General features: G+C 43.8%; 1 protein-coding gene across 2 annotated transcripts in view; it reads right to left on the bottom strand.

The window, feature by feature from the left end:
• Window positions 1–19,986, bottom strand: part of cdc42bpab (CDC42 binding protein kinase alpha (DMPK-like) b) — a gene marked incomplete at its 5' end in the record, with an annotated part of 79,442 nt that extends 59,456 nt beyond the window's left edge. For both annotated transcript variants that reach the window (XM_080491479.1, XM_080491480.1), the window contains one exon: window positions 19,809–19,986. In XM_080491479.1, coding sequence (XP_080347605.1) covers window positions 19,809–19,986 — 178 coding nt within the window. The remainder of the gene's footprint in view (window positions 1–19,808) is intronic.
• Between the last annotated feature and the right edge of the window lie 3,186 nt (window positions 19,987–23,172).

Here is a 23,172-nt window from a genome sequence, read left to right as displayed (position 1 = left end):
CAGCCCAGCACTGACATTGCACCATTTAAGGATTTAATTCCCACTGAGACCACCCATAACTATAGATGGATCCAGCAGAATGGATTAACGCGTCAACTTGTTGTCTGTTTATTGCGAGATTTGAAAGCAAAAGTGAAGGGGGTGACAGTAACGAGGACACGTTTATGAATCTGGCTCAGACTGAGACAGAGACGGTTCGGGGGGGTGGAGGCAGATTAAAAGGACATCAAAAGAAACAAGAGAGCTCAGAGCAAAGATGATCGGACAGGCCGAGGGAAGAAATGAGGACGATGGTAAGAGAAGGGAGGGGCAGCAGGTAAATAAAAGATCATGGAGGAGAGGGATGAGCAACACTTCCAAGGAAAAAAAAGGAATGGCATGTCGGTGACAGGAGAACTCCGCCGTCTGTATACATGAACGCGAAAGGTAAACTATTCACAGACCTATTCGTGCGTACACCTCCCCCCTCCAGCTGTCATCGGAGAAAACAACCAGAGGAGCCATTCACTCTGCAGATGGCCCAGGTCTTTTCTATTCAGCATCAAGATGTGCTCAGCTGCAGGCTCCCTGTGGCCATGTATGTCATGGTGGAGGTAACCCAAGATCTCCTGCTATTCACAGGGAACCTGCCCAGCTAGATGTGCTGGGGTCGAATCCAACAGGAAGGACCCGGAGCTACGGTAAACGCACAAAAATCTCCTGGTTTTGTAAGAGGCGGTAGCTGATCCGTGACCGGGGGTGGACCACCCTCCACGGTTCAGCAACCATGTGAACCACAGATAGATTTCAAAGTTTAACCATAACACTGTGAAATAGTTGGGACTGCTTGCCTACGTTACCTCATTCCTCACACTCGAAGGGAGCCAAAAGACACCAAATATTCTTAAAGAAAATGTTCAATTTCATGGTAAATTTATTATATTTGTTTGGCACAATTTGACATATATTGGATGTTTGGATCTCATTCCGTTGCAGCATGGTATTGTAACAAAATGTTAGATCCTCTTTGTCTGTGACATGAATTCACTTCATAAAAATTTAAATAAAAATGATCTGTGACATAGCAGTGCATTTGCCCATCTGAGAACTAAAATCTAACATATGTAGAACATGTAGGTAATCTGGTTGTAAAGGGTTTAGTCTTTTTCACATATGGATTTCCAACAGACATTGTATTAGTTTTGGAAAAGGTTGATAGGGTCATCCACAGAACATGAGCATATATCTGTTTTGTGGCCGAAGACAAAGTGTTCTGCGACATCTCCGAGTCAGCTTTTTGAGAATACCTGGGACTGAAGAGCAATTAAAGCCTTTGCCACTAAACCAAAATTACAGTGATTTGTTTGAGGGTTTCTTTCCACGTGATTAAAATCATCAACAATTACCCCGTATCGATCAAAAGAGGGGGGGAAAAGGCCCTTCAAAGGTTTACAAATGTCAGAAATTTAACTTCCCTTGCAAGATTATGTAATAATGTTGCAGACAGAACAAGAAACCTGGACAGTGTAGTGGAGCACCTGTCGTTATCTTCTACCTGCAGCACTGACATCACTGTTTTCAAAACAATTTCTGTTTTTAACATTTCAGCAACCTTGGTCATCCACGACTGCAGACTTTACAAATACAACTATGGAAGCTTCCACGAATGCGATGCCCACTGGAGAACTAGTGCAAAGGGTTAAAGTGGAAAACAGCATCACTTCCAGTCACCGACAGGAGCCCAGCCCAGCCCAAACCTGAACCATTACACATCAGTTGACCTCAACTTCACCTTACCTTTGGTCTTGATCAGACTCATTGCGAGGACACTTTATCTAATTAGGAAAATGATTTGATGGCCTTTGTGGTGACTGATCATAATAATGTCTGTGTTTATTCTGAAGGCTCCAAAGAGATGACGAATAAGTCTGCACCTCTGTACGGAAATCCCGTCTTCATATTCTTGCGATAACTATGTGATGCGCCTACATTAAAGCCCTCAACTGTATCAGACATAACACCACACTCCCTACTTTACAAACCATCCATTCTGAATCCAAACACGAGATTTTCCTCTTCAATATCCCGGGTGCAAAATTGTTGTTTTCATGTTAAATTCCCATAATGTCAAGCCCTACGTCTTGATAAATCAGCTGTAAAAGATTTTTCCTTAACTTGTCTGTGTGTTTACACACATAAGAAATCATTCTCGAGCCAAGCAAAATCCCAAAAATACAGCACAAGACAGAAAAGGATCAAATCTTTGGCATGTTGCGTAACGTATGTGATAAAAAAAAAAAATAATCCAACAGCCTGTTAATCTGACAGCAGTGCAATCAAGTTTTCTCCTGCATGTGGCCCCCTCTTTTACAAAGGAGTAACAGGTCAGCTGTGAAGTTAAATAATGCTGAAATGTGCAGAAAACCACTAAATTACCATTCGCTTCTCCCAAAATAAATGGAGAGGGCCGAAGTGCTGTGCTATATATACATTATATACACACATTCCCACCCTCTGCTGCAGCCAGGCACAACAGACTCTTTCTAGGCCACATTCAGTCCCATCATTGCACAACACGACGAGCAGGGCTACCTATTATAACCCTGCAGAAGCAAGGTGTCGGTGTCAGTGCTTGTAACCAAAAGCTGAAATAAAATGTGCGTCTGGTAACAGTTGTGCGTGTTCAGACACGCTGCAGGTTCAGAAGAAAGGTGGGGTCTGACGACTGGGCCTTCTCTACACTGAAACACAAGGTAAACCGAGAGGATGCTCCTCTATAAATCTGATGGTAAACATGTTTTAAAACACAATCCGCCACGCCTGCAGGGGTTTCCAAAGTGAAGGATTTGTTAAACTGAGATGCGAGAAAAAAAATCTGGGATTCAGGGGGAGGCGTCATTCCAGGAAGATTGTTTTCCATTTCTTTTCAACAACACACATGAACAGAAGTTTAATGGAATAAGCTTTCATGCCAGACCATAGGTAAGAGTTATACCTACAGTCTATATTTGAAACATTACCACATATTTTATGTTAAAAGCCTGTAACTTGGAGATTTGATCATGTGAAAAACATTACGAAGCAACTCAAAAAAGAAAATGGCGTGAAACAAAGCATGTGCAGCGTGAGGAGAGTTATCCAATTAATAGTAATTTTACTTTCTCATTTCAGTATTTGACCATTTCAGCCTTGGTTTTACTCTTTCCATGTTTTGCCCCTTTATGTTCACATAAAGCACGTTGAACCGTACCACCTCTCAAATGAAACTGCTATATCAATAGGGTTTGAATTGGCGGGCCAATCAGAGAGGAGGATCCATCCAGGAGTTGACCAGACAGGGGAAACTCAAGCCTTATCTATTTAGGACTTATCCATGAGCGGTAAGCCGCGAGAACAAACAGTGGCCACGCAATGGTGAGCAGACACCTAGATAACAGTTACGAGGCTAATGCCCTCAGTGATAAGCAGATTTGAGTCAGCGTGGGAGGCTGCCGGTGGGGGCCGGCTCTTGTTTTGACGACGACTTGAGACATGCAGCTGATGATGGTGTACGCTCACTCTCTCGACAGGGTTGATACACCGCTGAGAGTACATCGTTGGACATGTGGAGGAGCAGCACCTGGCACCACGCACATTACCAGCACTTCTCCCAAGAATATTAAATCTACAGTGTTCACAGACATAATGAAATTCGGAGTAGCATTAGCAACTGTTAATCAAGGATTAAGTAAGATGAGCAGTTTTGAAGCAAAAAGGTACATCATTCATCCTAAAAACCACCACAACCTCAATATCTGAGATTCTAGTTCTCTGTAAGTGACAGAGACGTAAATCAAATACAAAAGGACACAAAATAATGCGAAACGACCACCCAGATACATAAAATAACTAAAAGGAGACAGAAAAACAACTACAGAAAGTAATTACAAAGACAAGTGCTACACAGACGTATAATAGCAACAGAGCAATGTATGGAAAATAACCAAGTAGACATTCAAAAGTACAACAAAGACGTGCAAAATGACCAGGCTAAGACAGCAATTACAAAGAGACAAAACCGACCACCCAAATGCAACTGGACATTAAACAACTAAAAGAGTATACAAGAAAACAACAAAAAAGAGCTAAAAATGACCTCACAAAAACAGAGAACACCCTAGACACAAAAATAGAGCAGAAAGAGACGCAAAACAACCAAAAAGACGGATGAAACTACCTTAAAATATGCAAAATGACCTCTGGAAGCCCCAAAAAATAACACAACCTACAAAGCAACGTCCATCAGCAAAGACAACAAAAATGGCAAAAGTCAACCTCAAAAACGTTCAATAAACTGATAGAACAACAATAGGAATGCAGAGAACAACCAGATAATTGAAACAGCCACAAAGATATCCATGTTGCCCACAGTTACATCGTGACTAATCAAGGTAATGGATAAAAGACGACCATAACAACCCGCAAAGTGGCTTTGCAGAGGCAGAAAACAACAACGACACAAAAAACTACCAAAGAAGAAGCAGAATTACCACAGACACAAACAATTCCACTCTGATATATACAATTAAAGACACATAAGATTTTGAAACAAAACTACTTCAGAGAGAGACACAAGCGGAGCACAGGAGAAACATTAAAACCACAAAGGTTTGAGAGAAATAACCACAGAAGACACAGAATGATAAAGATGATAAAAAGTGATGTTATGTCTCTTCAGGAAGAAGCCAGTGAATCCTTCTGCGCTTTGCGCCACAATGTGCATCTATTTCAGTCATCTACACGTAAATATAAGCTTTTGAATGTGACAATAGGAGGCATAAACCAAATATTGAAGCGCCAGCTGTCACTGAAACTAATAAGTGTGTGATATCAAAGGTGTATTGTTGCCTAAAGCCGAGCACAGTCACAGTGACGCTTTACACTTTAAAAGAGCTAAATTCCTCCTGGATTTAGTAACAGAACTACCAATAAAGAATTTGAAAAAAAACCTCATTGTGTTGATAACCACAGAGTCCATTCTGTGCTAGGCTATTAAGTCCCGCAGCACACAAACCTTCTGACAAAAGGAAGATCCTGGGACCAATAAATGGACTCATTTGTAGTGTTTTCTTTTCAGAGGAGGGAACCTCGACGAGACTACATATGGCAAAAGAGGCATTCAGGAAGCGATGAGATCCCAACAAAGCAGTTAATACTGCAAATGTAGCTAGAGGGGCTGCAGCTTCGGAGGCTAATTATCTCCTACTGTCAGGAAATTAACCGGTTTAAGCTGAAAACTGCATCAAAGCTAATTAGACTGAACCATCAGTTCAGACACTGAAAGAGGAATAAGTTTGACACCCTCCAGTCAAGCTGACCACTATAAAATGATAGCAATCAATAAACAGGAAGGGGAAAAAATAAATTAAGTAACTCATTAGTCTTGTTTCGAGTGCCTAAGGGGGTTTAAAAAAAAAAAAAAATGGATTGGGGGGTGTGTTGAAATGTTGTGATCAGCAGCATGTCGAATAGTTGTGTCTGTACGGTGACCTTGAGCAGAGGGAGGAAACGGCGTGAGGCAGTTCTCTATATATAGAGGTGAACAACAGAGGCGGCTCAGTGGAAAACAATCCAGATGACAATCTGAGTAACCACAGGATTTCCACCAGTGGCTTCTAAGGAAAGAGAGAGACACACACACACACACACAGGATGGGGACAGCCGAAGATAGCAGTGTGTGAGATCATTACACACCGCGTATAAAATAAAAGTGTATGGAGGCGTCTCGAAACCATCACTTCTGAGCCACGGGGCCACTTGCAAAAGAGACCCAGATAACTCTCCGCAGGAAACGTGGCCGCGAGCGGATGTGAGGTGGTAAATGTATCTCCCTAAAATCTAACCAGACAATCAGATCAGCTGCATGCGAGACTCTGGCGGCATGAATGACAGTCATTCAGGCGGCGGGCCAGTCAGAGAACAGGCGCGGGCTTGATTGAAGTCATGCGTCTCCGCGATGAAGCCAGAGAGGTCGGAACAACGGGTGCTGGAGCAATGCAGATATATAGACGGGACTAAAAATAGGCGGGGTCACTGTCAAGTTCGCCGCCGCACCGCAAGCCAAGGTCAGCGCTCCGTCTGTGTCAGCTACAGAGAGCAGCTCTGAGGCTGAGGAACAAAGAGGAAGGACAGGCAGGCTGAATTACTGCAGCTGATATCTTTACCGACTCTGTGAGCCCCCCCCCCAACCTGCTACGACCATTACAACCCCCCCCGCCAGTATTCTCTCTGTGTGTACTTGACCTGTCACGGTGTGAATGTGTCTTATCTGCAGACATGCACATTACTAAACCCTTCAAGTGTGTGTGTCAGCAAAAATTTCACACTTCACATATATACAGATATGTTAAAATGCCAGAATGCTGGTTTTCTATATCAATGATTAACTGATGAGGCCAACATCATGTATGACGCTGCGCTTAAATGATCTCCAGCTCATGAGATCATGAGGCTGGTGTCCAATTACAAGCATTTAAACGCAAATTTGAATGTCATGGTTACGCAGTGGCTGGCCAAATCAGAAGAAAAATTCAATACAATGAAGCTGTCGTGGTCTCAAAGAGGGGAACTGAAACAGCAAGAATGAACAAAATAAAATCAAAAACAAGATAAAGATAAAGATACATTTTTGGGATATAGGAATCATTATTCCACTTTAAATAATTCATAACAGCCCCTTTTTAATATGTGAATTAATATGGGCAGTCTGAAAACGTGACGGAAGATGTGTGTTCATGTCTGATTTTGTATTTCCTGCCCCGATACTTAAACTAAACAAGCTAAATAACTTTTCCTTAAGTCTACAAAAAAGAAATATGCATAAAAATTAAACAGGAAGTGGAAAAAGATGCTTTTGAGTCCTAATCTACACTATGATTATGTGTAATTGGGTAGGAATGCCTGTATGGGAGCAGTAGCAGAGTTAATTAACTGAACTCTCACCACCCCGATGAAACTACTGCATCATGATATGAATTCATCTCAAGAGTTTGCCCGCAAGTTTAACCAATAATGATTTTTTTTTTCTCAACACAAGCTGCACATTCACAGCGATATGGTCACTGTGTTGAATGTATTTAATGTGTGTTATGGTACGCCTCGTGCTAAGCAGACCTAAACTGACGATGTACTAGTAGAGATAACCCCGATATGTGCATCGCTACAAAACCCCAAGGTTAACATGAAGCATCAATGTCAATGTTTTCAAAGAAATTTTAAATGTTAACAGGCACATGAAGAGTCACTCTTGGTTAGACATTCTGTCTCTACTTCTGAAGCTGCACCACTGCAGTGTTACTGATCAGAGGAGGGGACAAGTTATGCCCTTGCCCACATTTGCAGACTCTCCCGGGGCTGCTTGTGGAACGTGTATGCTGCTGCAGCGCCGCTTTCATCACCTCGCCGAGCTAATTTAGCCAGTGGAGTGTGTCCTTATGCAGCCTGGACTAATTCAAAAAGCCTGGCATGACACCTCAATTTCACAAATAGAAGAGGACAGGACGGCGGATCAAAGCATGTGTGTCAGTGTAGATGAGGGCTGTATTAGCGATGCAGCTCTACGTTGTGCTGATCCACTTAGCCTCTGCACGTGTGCTCCTTTGGCGCAGTGTATTAGTACATGCAAACATGTCAAATTTCTTTTATTTATTTATTTTTTGAAAGCTGAATTTGTGCACGTGCGCGCCATGCAAAGCCCACAACGCTGCATGTTCCACACTTAGGCCGGCCCAGCCTCCTCTGTCACTAGGCAAAGCTGGGATGCAGCAGTCTGACAGGGAGCGAGGGAGGGGGCAGAGGAGCCGGCACGAAGGGGATGGGGGGGGGGGGGGGGTGCGAGAGCAAAGAAAAGAGGGCAAGGAGAGGAAAAGAGAGGAAGGATAAGAAGGTGCAGATAATGATATGAGCTGGAAGAGGTGTGCATAAAAGCAATAAAGGCTGAGTGAATGCACGGCGGACACCAATCGACAGGCTGACACCGAGCTTCAATGAGAGGTGGAGCAGCAGCAAGAGCTGACTGACTGACAGGAGGGAGGGAGGGAGGGAGGGAGGCAGGCGCTGGCGGACAAAGAGCCAGACCTGGCCTCATCCAAACAGCTGCTGTTCTCCCTAACATTGCACCTCAGCTCCAAATTCCACAGGCAGCCCGGCTGTGTGGGGCTGCGGCCTGAGTCAGCGCTTTTCTCCACATTGCAAACGAGCCCTGAGCTCACAGCGGCCCCCGGGGACGCACAGCATGTGCAGAGGGGCAGGACTCAGCCTCGCCATGACGGATCTGGATTTGTGTAAGTGTGTGAAATGTAATGGGGAAAATGACTAATACTAAATGTGAGACTTTTCTAAATTGAAGAAATCTACAATGCAGGTTAATGCTATGCAGGCTACAGTTGGTAGTTCTTCCAATCTGGATTCTTGAAGGTCAATCCTTCATGTCTTTGCCTGTGTTCCAAACACAATTTTCCATCTAATTCCATCAAATAAAGATCAAACTGAAAAAGACGTGTTGAAACAAGTATTAGTTCAACAGTAAATATCCATCCGTCGTAAACTAAACGGCACAAATAATATTTTTTAATTTGCTTCCAGCTCCAATTTTGATAATGGTTGATATTTTTTCAAATAAAACCCAGAAGTTTTGACTTGGTCTCAGTTTTTAATGGAGTATTTTTATCTAAAATAACAAAATAAACAACTTGAGTAGTCCACATTATAAGCGATAACTTAAAAATGTACAATGTAATAAACATGACAGATATAAAGAGTAAAAGCAAACAAATCAGTTCGGATAAATGTGGTGTATTTTCAGACACGAGTGCAGGCATCACAGCAGCAGCAGCAGCTGTTGCAGCAGGAAGAGAAGATCATCACCATTAATAAAACATGATCAAGTTGCAGGGCCTGGACGATAAAAGCGGAGCAGCACAACTGGGACGCTGCTAATGCTAACAGGAAGCTGTATACAGGGCAACAAAAAAAAAACAAAGAGACAGAGGGATCGGCTTCCCGCCAGCAGCCACCTCGCCAGGGAGCGACTCCCAAGGAGGAAACCAGCGACATGCCGAGAGACACGGAGCAGAGATAGAAGGAAGTGAATAGGACTTCTTGGCACCTCCACAATTCGCCACAGATGGGATGTCGTGCCAAACAGCCTCTCCACATATCAGAGGGGCATCCTGCGCGGGGAGGAAATGTGGGAAACTGGAGGAGAGGAAACCTAAGGGCCCAAGATTATCACAGGCTGCAATCGGCTCCTGCGACATTTACGAAGTTCTGCCCCCGTGAGGGAGGAGGAAGGGCAGCCTGCACAGCGCTGAACTCGCATTCTAAACACTTTATTCAAGTAGTCATGTCTCCTTGAACCTCCTCTTTGTGTGATCGGTACAATGAAGCACGAGAAGTGCTTTATGTGAAATTGGGCACAAATAATATAATAGCATGTACATGCGATTTCAACTGGGTCGAGCACAAACTGAGCGAATGCCAAATTGTGTCCGTGGCTACTGCCCAAAAGTCTTACATTCCCTAATCCTCAGATTTTACAGTGGTTAAACACTCCAGTTTTCTCCAAACGTGGACTGCTACACTGCAAAAACTGTACAAATAAAAATGAAATGCACAACGCCGAAGGATGTGTGATGCCGTTTAACTACCTACGTTTAGCCGATTCGACCATTTCCGATTGGACGTTACATAGAAGATTGTTAAAATTGAAAGGCTTTGCGATACAATGGACATAAAGATCAACAAGATTAGAGTTTCAGGGGACTGCTCCTTTAAGCTGTTCAACCGTTTGATGTTGAGGATTACGTTAGAGTTTTATGAATGAAGGGACAGATGACTGCATACAATAAAAAAAATAATAAATTGCCACCTCCTTTTCAAGGATGGACATGCTGAAGGAGTACAACTACGAGCACTAACCTTTAGATATTTGCCAATACAAAGTACTAAAACTGGTACTTTTTAAATGCCATAAAGGCTAATTGATAATCCATATGTAAACAATACCTAAAGGCCATGCGTCGCAACAAACAATCTCTGTGGACGCTAAAAGCATACTTTTTCTCCTTGATACTTGGGATAAATACAACCTAATAAGTATAATACCTAAACTGTTTATGTACCGGAAGTAGTTTTTGGAAAAGTTATTAGTGCGACACTCGGGCTCTCATAAGATTAAAAATAAAATCCCTTCTGTTTGGGATCTGAAGGTCCCGAACAATTTGAACTTTCTATAATAAGCAGTTCTATCAAAAATCAGTCCTCACACGAGTATGCAGGGTCTCAAGAGGCCGTTGGTGTCGTATGAACCATTTTTCACCTCCTCTTGGTATTTTGGCAGATTGTCTTACTTTCGTCATTTTCATTAATACTAAAGAAGTGCTTGTCAATTGCTTGTCTACCTGCTGCTGACGTTGCTGATGGATGACGTCATATAATACTCCCCGGGTTGCATCAGGGAGCTTTTACAAGTACAATGTGCAGTATTGGACCAGACACCCAATATGGGTATTGGTGCATCCCTATGGAGAATAAAGGCCAACCCCATGGCCTTTTAATGTGATAATGAGACATTTAGTCTAGTAATATTTTAATTAGACTTTAGGTTTTTTCTTAAATATATAAAACTTTGCAGAAAAGGTTTGTGACAGTATTTTTCCCACAGCTGAGTTGAGCAATGCTACAGTAACATAACCATTTCCAAAAAAAATTAAAAGCCTGAGTGGATGTCGGAGGTCATCCGTTATTTAGGAATATTAGTCACAAATAAACAATACTGTGATGGTCAATTTCAATTCATATCTTTTATTTTAAAGGCCCTTGTTGAGGCAACTGCTTCCAAACATATTTTCACCCCAACACTGCCTCAGGAAAACTTTTAATGACAGTAAAACAGTAATATGTACCATATTAAAACTGTTATGGGCAATGTGACTAATAAATCTGTTGCTTGTTTATGTGCCCTGCATGCACCACAAATCAACGTCAATCCTCACAATCAGTAGCAGCTCAATGAAGTGCCATTAACTGGCGCGGGTAGCATTGTAAGCCACGTACAAGCCATGGCAAAGTGTGATTAGACGGCTTAGACCAGACCTGCTGTACCTTGTTTGTTGAGTTTGAGGTCGATTCAACAGAGTCAGACTTCTTTCTGAGGAAAATGATGATGAGCCAAACCCAGCTACCAAGGCACAGCTTCATTTTCAGTTTGCTCTGCGAACGCCGGCTGACAGACAGCGGAGAGGAAAGGTCAGCTGAAGCCGCCAACAGGCTCCGCGGGAGGAGGGAAGGGGCGGAGAGGTAGAAGAAGAAAAGGAAAGAGATGAGGAGAAGTGAAGGTGAAGCGGAGGTGGAGGAGGGGAGGCCATTTACAGTCAGTTCCCGGGGGTCTTGGGAGGCTGGCTAATGACCCCGCGCTGCAGCGCGTCCTCTGGGAGACGGAGAGAGGAAGCCAGCCATTCCCCGGCCGCTTTCTGATGACACATCACAATTAGCAGCAGGCATCTCTGCCACTACAAAGCTCCCAGACGCATCGACCGAGTGTTGTTAAAGGCCATCTGTGAGCAACCCTCATGCTGAAAATGCCAATGAACTGTTTCCCATGCATATTACCCTGATAACCAGAGCTAGTTTATCTCTCGCACATGGAATGAGTCCACACCCGTTAAAAATCAAACATAATCTCGAAAAATACCGCAAATTGTTGCATTCCAACCCAAGAGAGCAGACTAAAGTTAGTGTTTCTTCGCATTCCACCTAGGAGCTATAAAAAAAAAAAAAAAAAACTATGCTTTAAAATGGCAATCCTCTAAGAGGTGCTAACCAACAGGATGGCTTTCTGCTCCAAACTGGAGTTTCCCTTTGCTGGGCTGCCCATCTGAATCAAAGGATCAGCTCGGCATTTGAGGAAATTCCCCCAAATCAGTCACATCTTGTGAAAGAAGACAGAAAAAGAAGATTGACAACACTCCCATTTTTTTAATGGCAAACTGGTTAGCCTGGTGTAGCACAAAGACAGGAACATCTGCTACTGCTTACTATCATCACTGCAGCTCAACAGATACGTTAGAAATTATTCCCATTTTAAATTAACATGTTAATAGTTCCAGTTGTAGTGAGTTTGAATGTTCTCCGTGTGTGTGTGTGTGTGTGTAGCTTGAAAAACTTAGAATTTAAATTGTGACAATAAATAGCCTGAAGACTCTATATTGGAAAAAGCAGCATGGAAGATTGACAGACTGAGCCAGAATATTAAAATTAAAGTATTTCAGTATTATCTGACTTCTTGAGCTCAAGCCAAAAGCTTTTTTTTTTTTTTTTAATGTTTAGAAACCGTTCCATTTAAATTTAAACATGGTAGCCAACAGTTGGTTAAATGAGACTTCAGTGGCTTTCAGACAAACACTGAATGACCTGTTCATCTTCTATTAAACTACTTTCAGTCAACCTTTCCAAAGAGATTCACAACCTTAATATCAACTACAATCTAGAATCTTAGCACAAAGACTAATTAGGACATTATAAACTGGTCATGTGGCACCTGCAAAGTCCTGATGCCACCATGATGGGCTCTTGAGAATATAGAAAAAGACAGCAGAAATGGAGCCAATCTACACTCAGAAGATCTGAAACTTTCAAACCACCTCTGATTAATGTTGTTTTACAGGGTTTGAACACTAAATATTGATTTCTCTTCCATTCATAAACTTTACCTTGAGTTAAATGAGCATTTCTATAAATTTGAGAGCATTCTTACTTTGCAATATGTACTCGTAAGGTATATTTATCAATTTTAGAAGCTGTATTGAGAGGAAAGGCTTCATGTAGATAAGTGTAGTAGAGTAGTTTATTTTTAGCCGGACAATAGCCTTTTTTTTTTTTTTTTTAACCTGGTCTAAAGTTCCACGGCTTCACATTTATTTATCAGACACACGCGAGTGCGCCACTCATCATTTCACTTTAACTTCCAAAGCAAACTCGTGCCAAAAACTGCCAAAGTTTCAGGCACCATTAATGCTATATAAGCAGCCCGACTTAAAACAATATTTCTCTTCTTTGGGCAGGTTTGTGTGGGATGTAGTTAAAAGTAAATGAAACATGGAGGGCAGGAAATAACCTCGCATTACGTGGCTGCAGAACTTCCCTTTTGGGACACTAAACTGATGTAACACGGCGGCACACGAGGGGGATACGCAGATAAAGCAAAAAAAATAGCTGGGTGGTGTGAGTTTATGAATGACCCAAGTGAGCAAACAGGCGAATGCCGTGTGTCATTCCGCTGTGAAACGAGAATCCACCGGTGGGCAGGAAGCAAACACCGCGACCTTGCGTCTTCGCCACAACACCGAAAATGTTGGGGCGTGAGTAAGCCCCCCGAGCACACAATGACACAATGCGATCCAGCTGTCCCACTTCCTCGTGTGACATCATGTACCCCCCCCCCCCCTTCGGGTCCAGACCAGCTCACACCGAGTCCTGGTGGTTCCTTCCTGTTCCCGGTGCAGCCAACGGAGGAAACGGCTGAAAGAGCCGAGCGATGACAAGGATGTCCTGACAAGGGGCGACAGAGTTTCTAAAGTCTGATCACAGCAAAGACACGACTTAATACTCTCGTCTCTACCTTCATTATCCTCTGGAAGTCCTGAGAGACATCTGTGCCAGCTTTATCTGACCGGCGGACAGCTGCGCTCCGTTTCAAACTGGTTCACACACATTTTGTATTACTGCAGCAGTGGTATGTACCAAGTGCATGAAGCCAGAGGCTTAAAGCGTTGCATACAGAGCTGTTTGTTTTTGGTGGGGTGGATTTTGGCCTCTGCACAGAATTTAAACCCACGTGACATAAAAAACCCTTTTTTCAGGAGTCAACACTTTTTCTTTTCTTTTTCCCCTCTCCCAGACGCAGTGGCAGCTCCACTCATCTGTTCAATAATGGGAATAACAGGGAGGAACTCCAGTCTGTGGACTGTGAGATAGCCTATTTAGGCAAAACCACAATAATAAGTGTGTGTGAGGCACGCTGCCAATGAAAGCCTCACAGGGTGGAGCACACATCAGCTGCAGCAGAACAGCTGGCCACTGCGGGCTAACATCGAGCGTGAATTGAGAAAAGGTCATGCAGCCTCCCCCATGTTTGCCAACTGTGGCCTGGCATGCCGGCCCCGTTCCATTCAGCTGCCAGGGGACGCGTTTCTGTGAACGGGGACGGAGATCAGGACCAAACACAAAAAAAAGGCAGCGGTGGGAAACGGTTCAAGACTGTGCGCCCTGACAAAGTGTTCAGCGAGACTGCAATCGGTCACTTTGCAAGGAAAGAGTCAACACCGGTACTGTTAAAATCTCCAAAAATTATATCACAATAATAATAAATACTCAGGCTTGATTTAATGAAGAATTTAGTTGAGATGTATTATAGATTCTTTTTTTAAACGACGAGCTTAACTTGTTGAGAAAAAAATACGTTAAATATACTATAAATACTATAAAATACGTTTAAGAACGACGAAATAAACATAATGCAGCAATTTAATTGAGAATCTGTGTGGAAACCAAACAGGAAACAAAGGCTTTTAGTTTTGAACCTGATGAAGGAAGTGGTGGCAGATTTTCCCATCTTGGACAATTTGTATGAAAGCAAAGTCCTCTATTCCTCCATGTTTTCACTCAACAACTTATTGATAAAGTCTGACCTTTATCGGAAATTAATGTTGTAAATGAAGTAATATGTTGCTGGAAAACACAGTAATTTGTTCGTAATTTATCGAGTTAAATGAAAGGATTGGCATTAGCCAACAAAAAACAATATAAACGTACTATTTCACTGAACTTTTTAGATGACATCTTCATTTATTGGGAAGGAACAACATTTAAAACCGCAACAACGAAGATTTCCGCCTCAGAAATGATTCTAACATCGGTTGTCATGTGTCAGCAGCTTTGCCATCATGAGAGACGTCTGTCGTCAGTCGTCGATGTCATCAGTTCATAAATCTGTAGATTTCAAGAAGCACCAACATCCAGATGATAAAGCTCCCACTGACTGATATAACTGAAAGAGTCATGAGACTGAGCCAGACAGTGTTGACAGATCAGCAACACTATGATAATACAACTAATAATACAGAACAAACCTCATTAGACATGTTTTACATTCCAAAGTCCCAACTTACGATGTATTTGCAGGTCGTCAAGGAACATCAATTTGTTTTTTAAGCGAAAAATAGAATTCATTGACAAGAAGCTTTTAACTTGCACAGCACCAACTACAGTTTCCTTCCCAGCTTACACGCAAATGCTCATTTGCGAGTAAACGTCTTGTTCCATGCTAATTAAGACACCAAGTGTTTATACGGAAAGTCTAACCGTAACGCCACATGACAGGAAATAACGAATACTATTCATAGCCGGTTCTCTTCTCCACATTTCAAATTCAAAGTTCTGTGGAAAAAAAAAAAAAGTAGTAGTCAATGAAAGACTTTGATTATCTGCCTGATTAAACCGGGGTTAAAACATCAGCCGAGATTACATCTGCATGCTTACGATCCAGTTTCATAAGCCGTGCTTGTGAAAATCCATTGAGGCGCATTGGCTGAGCGAGTGTAAGTGGTAGACACTGGAAGTACGCTTGCGTGTGGAGTTGGGATACAGCGTACTTTCCCGTGTTCGTTTTCCCCCCGTGGCTGCGGGTCATGCAAGGGTCTCCATTTCAGCTGAAATGAGGTCACCAAACAGGCAGCAAAGCAAACCTAATACAAATGTTTGTCCTCCGCTTTGGCTCATGTACATGCACGGGAAGAAAACGCCGCTGCAGGGGAAAAAAAAAAAAACAACTACTTTGTTTTTTCCCTTCATGAGAGGGTATAGAAAACGTCTGTTTTAACACCATTGTCTGATCCACTCTGCTTCTTATAGGCTCCAGCCGATCACGTGGATTTTCTCCAGTTGTTTCTCATAATGGCACAATCACCTCCTCGGGTCAGCTGACGTCAAAATACGCCACAGCGCTGCACGTGGACAGCGCCTGGGTGTTCTGCCAAGACATGGGAGTGGTTGCTTCTTCCAGCGTCTATGGACAAGACAAGACTTGACCTTAATTCTGCTTGAATTTTGTTCGGGGATGCGCCACGAAAGGTGTGTCTGCTGTCGTTTGTACGCGTGGGCCAAAGCGAGTCATTACATCCTCTCCTCCGAGATGGAAATTGGATTTTCTCCGATGGTCGACAACCGGCGTTTAAAACTGGAGCGTCGCCGCGTGCACCCGTGAATTACATGAACTCATTTCCGTTGCGAAGTTGGAGAGCTGCAGAGTGCGCGTGCGACCGAGCAGCTTGGTGTAACTCAACATCAACTTTAATGTCAAATGTTGTAAATGTTATAAAATTAGGCTTAATATTTCATACCGAAGTGGATTTTATTCCATGGCTGCATCCGTCACTGGACCGCCACAGTTAAATGGATAAAATATAATTCTAATCCTTCAACAGGACAGCCTTGATAATTGTCGGAATCCATCTCGGTGGAAGTAATCATGTGCGGGTCTTTATTTCTGCTGCAGAGGCCAGAGACGCTCTTGAGCTCCATGCCCTTGCGGGATTGCACCACCCCTTCCATTTCAACCCTTTTGGGCTCAAATGGAAGGAGAAGAGGTGGGCGACCGGTCTGGCTCCAGACGAAGGTCCCAGTACAACAGGTTACATGATCGTCAGAGCTCCTGAGTCACCCGGCGGGCCGGGGAGTGGCCTGGATGAGCTGGAGGCAGGAGCAGTGGAAACAGGGACTTCTGGCTTTCGCTGCCACACAATCACGTGTAGGTTTAGAGGGTTCCATGAACGTGTCAATATCACTATTGGCAATCAGGCAACATTATCACAAGACGGGCAATAAAAAAGAAATAGATGGAAGATTGTGGTTTTGGCTTAAATTATAGCAAATTGATTAATGTGGCGGTTTGCAATTTAAAAGTGAAAAGATATATCAAAACTGAACGACTGCAATGCTGCGCTGCTTTAAGTGTACAAATCAGATGTTTGTTGAATTAGATCTTTATTTACCAAGCCAATGTCAACACTGCCTCCTAACACCAGAGGTTGATTTACTCATTTAGGCCCAAAAAAAGTTGTGTTTTTCTCTGTTTGCACTTGGGAAATGTTCTCCGAAAGTTGGATTTTCAGTGGCTCGGAGCACCAATGTCGCGTAAACGGACACCCAAAACACAACACAAGTTTCTTGTTACTTTTACACTGACAAGGACAATCAGTTTGGTTTGAAACTCTGCGAGGGGATTAAATAACTAACACCGGCGAGAGAGGAATAAAGAGGACCGTCACGACAGCTCAGACGCGTCTGCGCCGCTGTTGCGTCACAGCGAGCCCAGGGGAATAAGTTTCTAGTGTCAACATGGTGAAACGTCACCATGAAGTCGCTGCTTCTCTTCAGATCCCAGGCCACGATGACATGGGCAGCCCGGCGTATCGGTGCGAGGGCGGACGAATGCAGCAGAGAGGACGGGGGGGAAAGGAGGCGAAGAGTCTGGAGTGTCCGACGGGTGACCGCTAACCAGACACTACCAAAGTCGGGCCACGGTGCCACAGATCGGTGTCTAGGTGCAGTGTGGACATCGTCTCTGGCGGAAACATGGCGGGAGGCAGAGTTCAACACCTCTGGATGACTCATTTTCCAAACACATTTAGACAGTGGCGAGCATTTCTGTCTCACAGCAGGAAGGGCAAAGCAAACTGCAGCAACGTTTACAAAAAAATAAGTAATATTAATGAATAATCTCAGGAGTAGATGGACAGACGTACAATAAATGTAAGGCACATGCAGAGTCAATCTATCTTGCTTTATTTATAGATTTCAGTGATTTCTTGATAGATTTAGTAGATTTTAACCGTAACTATACCAACAACCCTGGTCATTTTTGACAACATGAAAGAAAACTGGTTTCACATCGCCGCGTCACCAAATCCTTCCACTTGCTGCGAACAATGTCAGAGTAAAGCAACATTTTCCTCCAATTGACCGATTCCCATTGCAATTTAACACTCCTGCCTGTTTAACACCAGCATTTAAATAAAGTTATACCACTTCTTTTTTTGAGCCTTATGTAATATTAATTGCCCCTGACCCCCGTGTTTGTGCTCTGCAGCCTCGATCTGGGCTTTAAAAGTCAGAGGCATGCTCCGGCAGCAAGCTGGGGCCTCTGCAGTAGATAAAAAAAGAAAGAAAGAAAAAAAAAAAAAAGGTGAGTTGTTCACATTCCTGCTTCATGCACAAACCTAACCCCAATGTCACACACACACACACACACACACACACAGAACTTCTACACAAGTGTGTGTGTGTGTGTGTGTGTGTGTGTGTGTGTGTGTGTGTGTGTGTGTGTGTGTGTGTGTGTGTGTGTGTGTGTGTGTGTGTGTGTGTGTGTGTGTGTGTGTGTGTGTGTGTGTGTGTGTGTGTGTGTGTGTGTGTGTGTGTGTGTGTGTGTGTGTGTGTGTGTGTGGTCCCGCTGCCTCCTGTCCCTTGTTGTTCTTAACCGTACACATAGAAGGCGAAAAAAGTTGGCAAACTGCACGATTTACAAAGCGATCACACCTCAGGTGGAACGTGTGGATCGGCTGAATCCCGAGCAGCAGATCAAACTAACTTTTATCTGGACGCCCCCTGGACGCCCCCCGCACACAGGAAAGGAAAACAAACTGGCACGCAAAGCAGTTGTGGCAACTTAACTGAGCTGGACAGTGACGAAGGGGATCCGACGCTCGGTTTGCATCGGGGCGCATTTTAATGAATGTCGTCATGCAGCAGAAGACATCTTTAATAGGTCTTTCCTGGATTTATATCAAAACTCCCAAGTGGGCCTGCTTGAGAAAAATACCTCGCTGCACTTTTAATATCCGTTCTCTAGTTTATTTTGTACCAATGTTTTTGGGCGATGCAGCTCAGCTTTCTGATTAAATGTGCGTTCCTGTAATTCCACACACACGGCCTGGTATTGTGGCTGAAATACTTTTTATTAACAATATTTTAATCGGTCATTTCGGAGGTGAAAATGTTTTTTTTTTTTTTATGTCTGAGTAAGATAGAGGATTATCAGTAGGGCAGGACAAAAAAAAAAATCTATTTATTGAATTTGCAGTTAAAAAAGTGTATTTTCCGAAAGGGGAGTACTGAAGATTTTGTGTCGTTTGCAAGACATCCTACGACAGAGTTAAATATGGAAAGTCTGCATGAATACACAGAGACACAACCTACTAATGTACAGCCAACGTGAAACCAGTGGATGACCGTCAGCCGCCTGTGGGAAAAAAAGTTTAGCGCGGAACTTCCTGTTCTGAGTTTTGCTGTGCTTTAGGAGCGGTTTACACGCCATCAATCGGCCGCAAACCGCTTTGTTTTTTGGGGGCTTTTTTTCACCCCCAAGAAAACGCTGTAGTCGAAACACCAGGCCACTAGTTGGTGCTGTAGTTTTATTATACAACCACACCAATCGTGTGGAAAGTCGACGCAATCATTAAAAACAGCACGTAAGCCCACACAGTAAAATATAAAATATACATCATATGTCCTCCACGACAGTGGGCATGCATCATATTGCTAGATCCTTGCATATTTCCGCCATGTTTTATAGGGGGGGGGGGGGTCAACTGAGGAATGGCGAGGGGGGAGGGCCAACATTATTAGCCTATGATTCCTAAAAAGACTAGAAGGAGCATGGATGTGCAGACCAAAACAAGAAGGGAGATGGTGGTGGTGTGTGTGTGTGTGTGGGGGGGGGTTTGGTTTTACTCACCCCATTCCAAGAACTCCAGGATATTTTTCTCCCTTCTGAGCGGGGAGTTGTTGCACTCGTCATAGAGGCAGATCAGGATATCCAGCAGCGTCTCCACGCTCAGACACTGGCCGTTGGACTGAGGGGGCCCGTCCAGGATCAGCTTCTCCAGCTTCTTCAAACGCACCTCGCCGGACATGTTTATTCCTGCTTGTTGGAAGTTATGATGCTAGAAGGAGCAATAAGACTGGAAGGAGCAGGAGGAGGATGTGGAGAAGGGGGGGGGGGGGGGGGGGGGGTGACCTCCTTGGCCTTTTGGAAGTTAAATCAACCTTGTTTTTAAAAAAAAAAAAAAAAAAAAAATGATGAAAGAGGAGGGGGGTCTAATTGATAATTAAAAACAACCTATACATGATCTCCAGGATTTAGGAGGTGGGTGAGAAGTGCAGCACTTCCCCATTTTGTTTTTTAATCCCACCCCCTCCCAGGGCACATAAGAAAAGAGGTGAAGCTAAGTCACAATTACAAGGATGAAACTGGCAGTTTTTCCGTTTTGTGTGTGTATAAAAATACTCAGACCTCCCTGAGTAGTGGCAGATATTTGGGATCCTCCATTCTTGCAGCAGTGCCCCCCCCCCACCCACCCCCCCTCTCTCTCCCCTCCTCTGGAGAAAAAAAAAAAATAATGCAGATCTGCAATGCTACAGATCCTGGATCCCTCTCTTCTGGTCCTGGAAGTGACCCCCTTCTGGAAGCAGCACTCCTCCGGTCCTGGAAGCGGGTCCCCCCCCTCCTCCACCACCACCACCACCTCCTCCCCTTTGCTCCGGGAATGAAGGGCGACACGGGCTTAGTTAGCAGCCTGCTAACCTAGCCTGTGGTGGCTAACCTGGAAGCTAACGCTACTTTTCTCGGCTCCTAAATGCCTTCATCATTCCCCCTTCGTTCTCCTCCGGAGCCGACTTATATACACATATATTTATATATGTATATATATATATGAAAGGTCAAAGCTCGACTGAATTCTCTCGAGTCGGTTAAAAAAAAAAAAAAAAGAAGAAGAAGAAACCAAAAATATCCTCCCGTGTTTTCACAACTCACTGTCTTCTTTAAATCCCATTCTTCGTGCACCAAACGTCTCTTTAGTTGTCCGCAGTGGCTCGAGACGACGCCGAGTTCGGGAGTTTCCACGTCAAACAAACACGGGAGTCCTCGCGCTGAAGGTTACACGGGAGCTTTTGCTTGAGGTTTTTTTTTTTTTTTTTTTTTTTTTTTTTTTTCTGGCGTCCGGGAGGAAACGCCGCTTGCTCCAAATACACGGGACCCAGCCTGAAATGCTCTCCCCCTTGTACGCTCCTCTGCGCCGCCTGCCTGCCTGCCTGCCTTCCTCCCCCGCCGCTCCGTCGCTTCTACGCCGTCTCTTTGCACAGTCAAGCCACCAGCTCACCCGCCGCCGGAGACGCTCCCGAAAGTGGGATGGCCGAATAGACTGCGCTGTCCGCAACGCCGCACTGGATTGTGGGAAGAATGCTTAAACTTATGAATGGCCACATCCCAGATAGACAATCCCCATATATATGTATATATATATATATATATATACATAATTTTATTTCTTTTTTTAATGTATGTAAATTTTTTTAATAATGAGTTACTTTTTCAAAAGAACTGTGTCTTTATGTGTGAAAAAACAAACAAAAAAAACCATGACTAATACTATTGGTCACTGAAATGTTACAGATAATTAACTTATTATAATCAACCTACCTCACTCCTCCGCTTGCTCGCACTGAATTGCAAAATAAATGTTTTAAGGATTGTAGAATACACACACACACACACACACACACACACACACACACACAAAATAAATTCCGGAGGAAATTTTGTGTCCCTGCCTCTCTTTTTGATCTCAGCGGCTTCTTTTTCTTCCTCTTTGGTGTTTAACGACAGATTGCATCCATTAAGTTGCATTACCGCCATCTGCTTGTTCTATCTATCTACATTGTTTCCCACAACTCTCTGCGTCCCTGATGACAGTTTCCCTTTCCATCTCCTATCAGCGGCTTTTTTTTGTCCCTGGTGACTATTTCCCTTCTTCTTCTTCTTCTTCTTCTTCTTCTTCTTCTTCTTCTTCTTCTTCTTCTTCTTCTTCTTCTTCTTCTTCTTCTTCTTCTTCTTCTTCTTCTTCTTCTTCTTCTTCTTCTTCTTCTTCTTCTTCTTCCTCACTTGGCATCCGTGAAGTTGCACTACCGCCATCTGCTGGTTCAAGCTTGTCTATATCATTCCCACCGCTCTCGGACGTCCCCGATGACTGTTTTCCTCTCTCTCTTATCATGGACATTTTTTCGCAGTTTCTGGGGGATTTATTCGAAAACAATGAGCCGAATCAATAACAAAAGACACAGCAACATATTCCCGAATGTTGCACAGGTTTTGATGTGCTTCTTGTGTCTGTGAACCCAACATGTTACTCAGAGGAAAAACAAACAGCCGCCTAGAATAGTAATCTTGCCACTAGGGCAGGCACAAGAATAAATAACTGTAACACCACAATCTCAAGAGTCTTGATAAAAAAATAAAAAAAATAAAATAAAAAAAAGATTTAGCAACTTCCAAATCCTAAAAGCCGCCATCTTTGCTTCCCGTCATCCATAGTGTTCTTCACAGCCCGCAGCCCATCATTCCCGTTAGGTAGCATCTCTGGTTCGCTTGCTGCAGGCCAAAATCCCAGATCATCATCATGGCGCCCGTCACAGCATCTGCTGCGCGGAGGGGGCCGGGCAGTGCGGCGGTGGAGAGGCCCCGGGCCGGGCCGGGCCGGGCCGTGCTAGTGGCGGAGGGGTTCGGGAGGAGTCCGGGCCGTGCTGCCACTGCTGCTGTCAATGATGAGAGTGGAAAGACTGTTTTCCTCCGACGGTACCTGCTGCTGTCACTTTAACTGGCTGCTGAACGCAAAAGTTTATAAAACTGTACAGATAACCTGTGATGAGACCACCACACACACACACACACACACCCACACACACACACACACACACACACACACACACACACACACACACACACACACACACACATACATCAGTCCACTGCATGAACATATTTTGTCTTCCTTTGACTCTTTACCTGCTTTTAAATCCCTAAAAACATTTAAACAAACATTAATAAGACATGTTAGAACTAGCGCTACACTCGGTAGAGCGCAGACCTTTGCCAACGCCACATTTGTTTGCGGAAGCGAGTCTGCATCACCAGCATGATAGCCGTTAGCTCACGTCTCCTCCACGAGGTGCCTCTCCCGTTCCGCTTTGTCTGGGACATTCTTTCGCAGTTTTTTGGGGGATTTATTCGGAAACGTTTAGCCGTTAACATCCTTGGATGA

The sequence above is a fragment of the Lipophrys pholis genome (genome assembly GCF_963383615.2).
Source record: "Lipophrys pholis genome assembly, chromosome: 21".
NCBI classification, from domain to species: domain Eukaryota; kingdom Metazoa; phylum Chordata; class Actinopteri; order Blenniiformes; family Blenniidae; genus Lipophrys; species Lipophrys pholis.
Note: the sequence above shows the minus strand (reverse complement) of the source record. Positions and strands in the feature narration are given on the sequence as shown.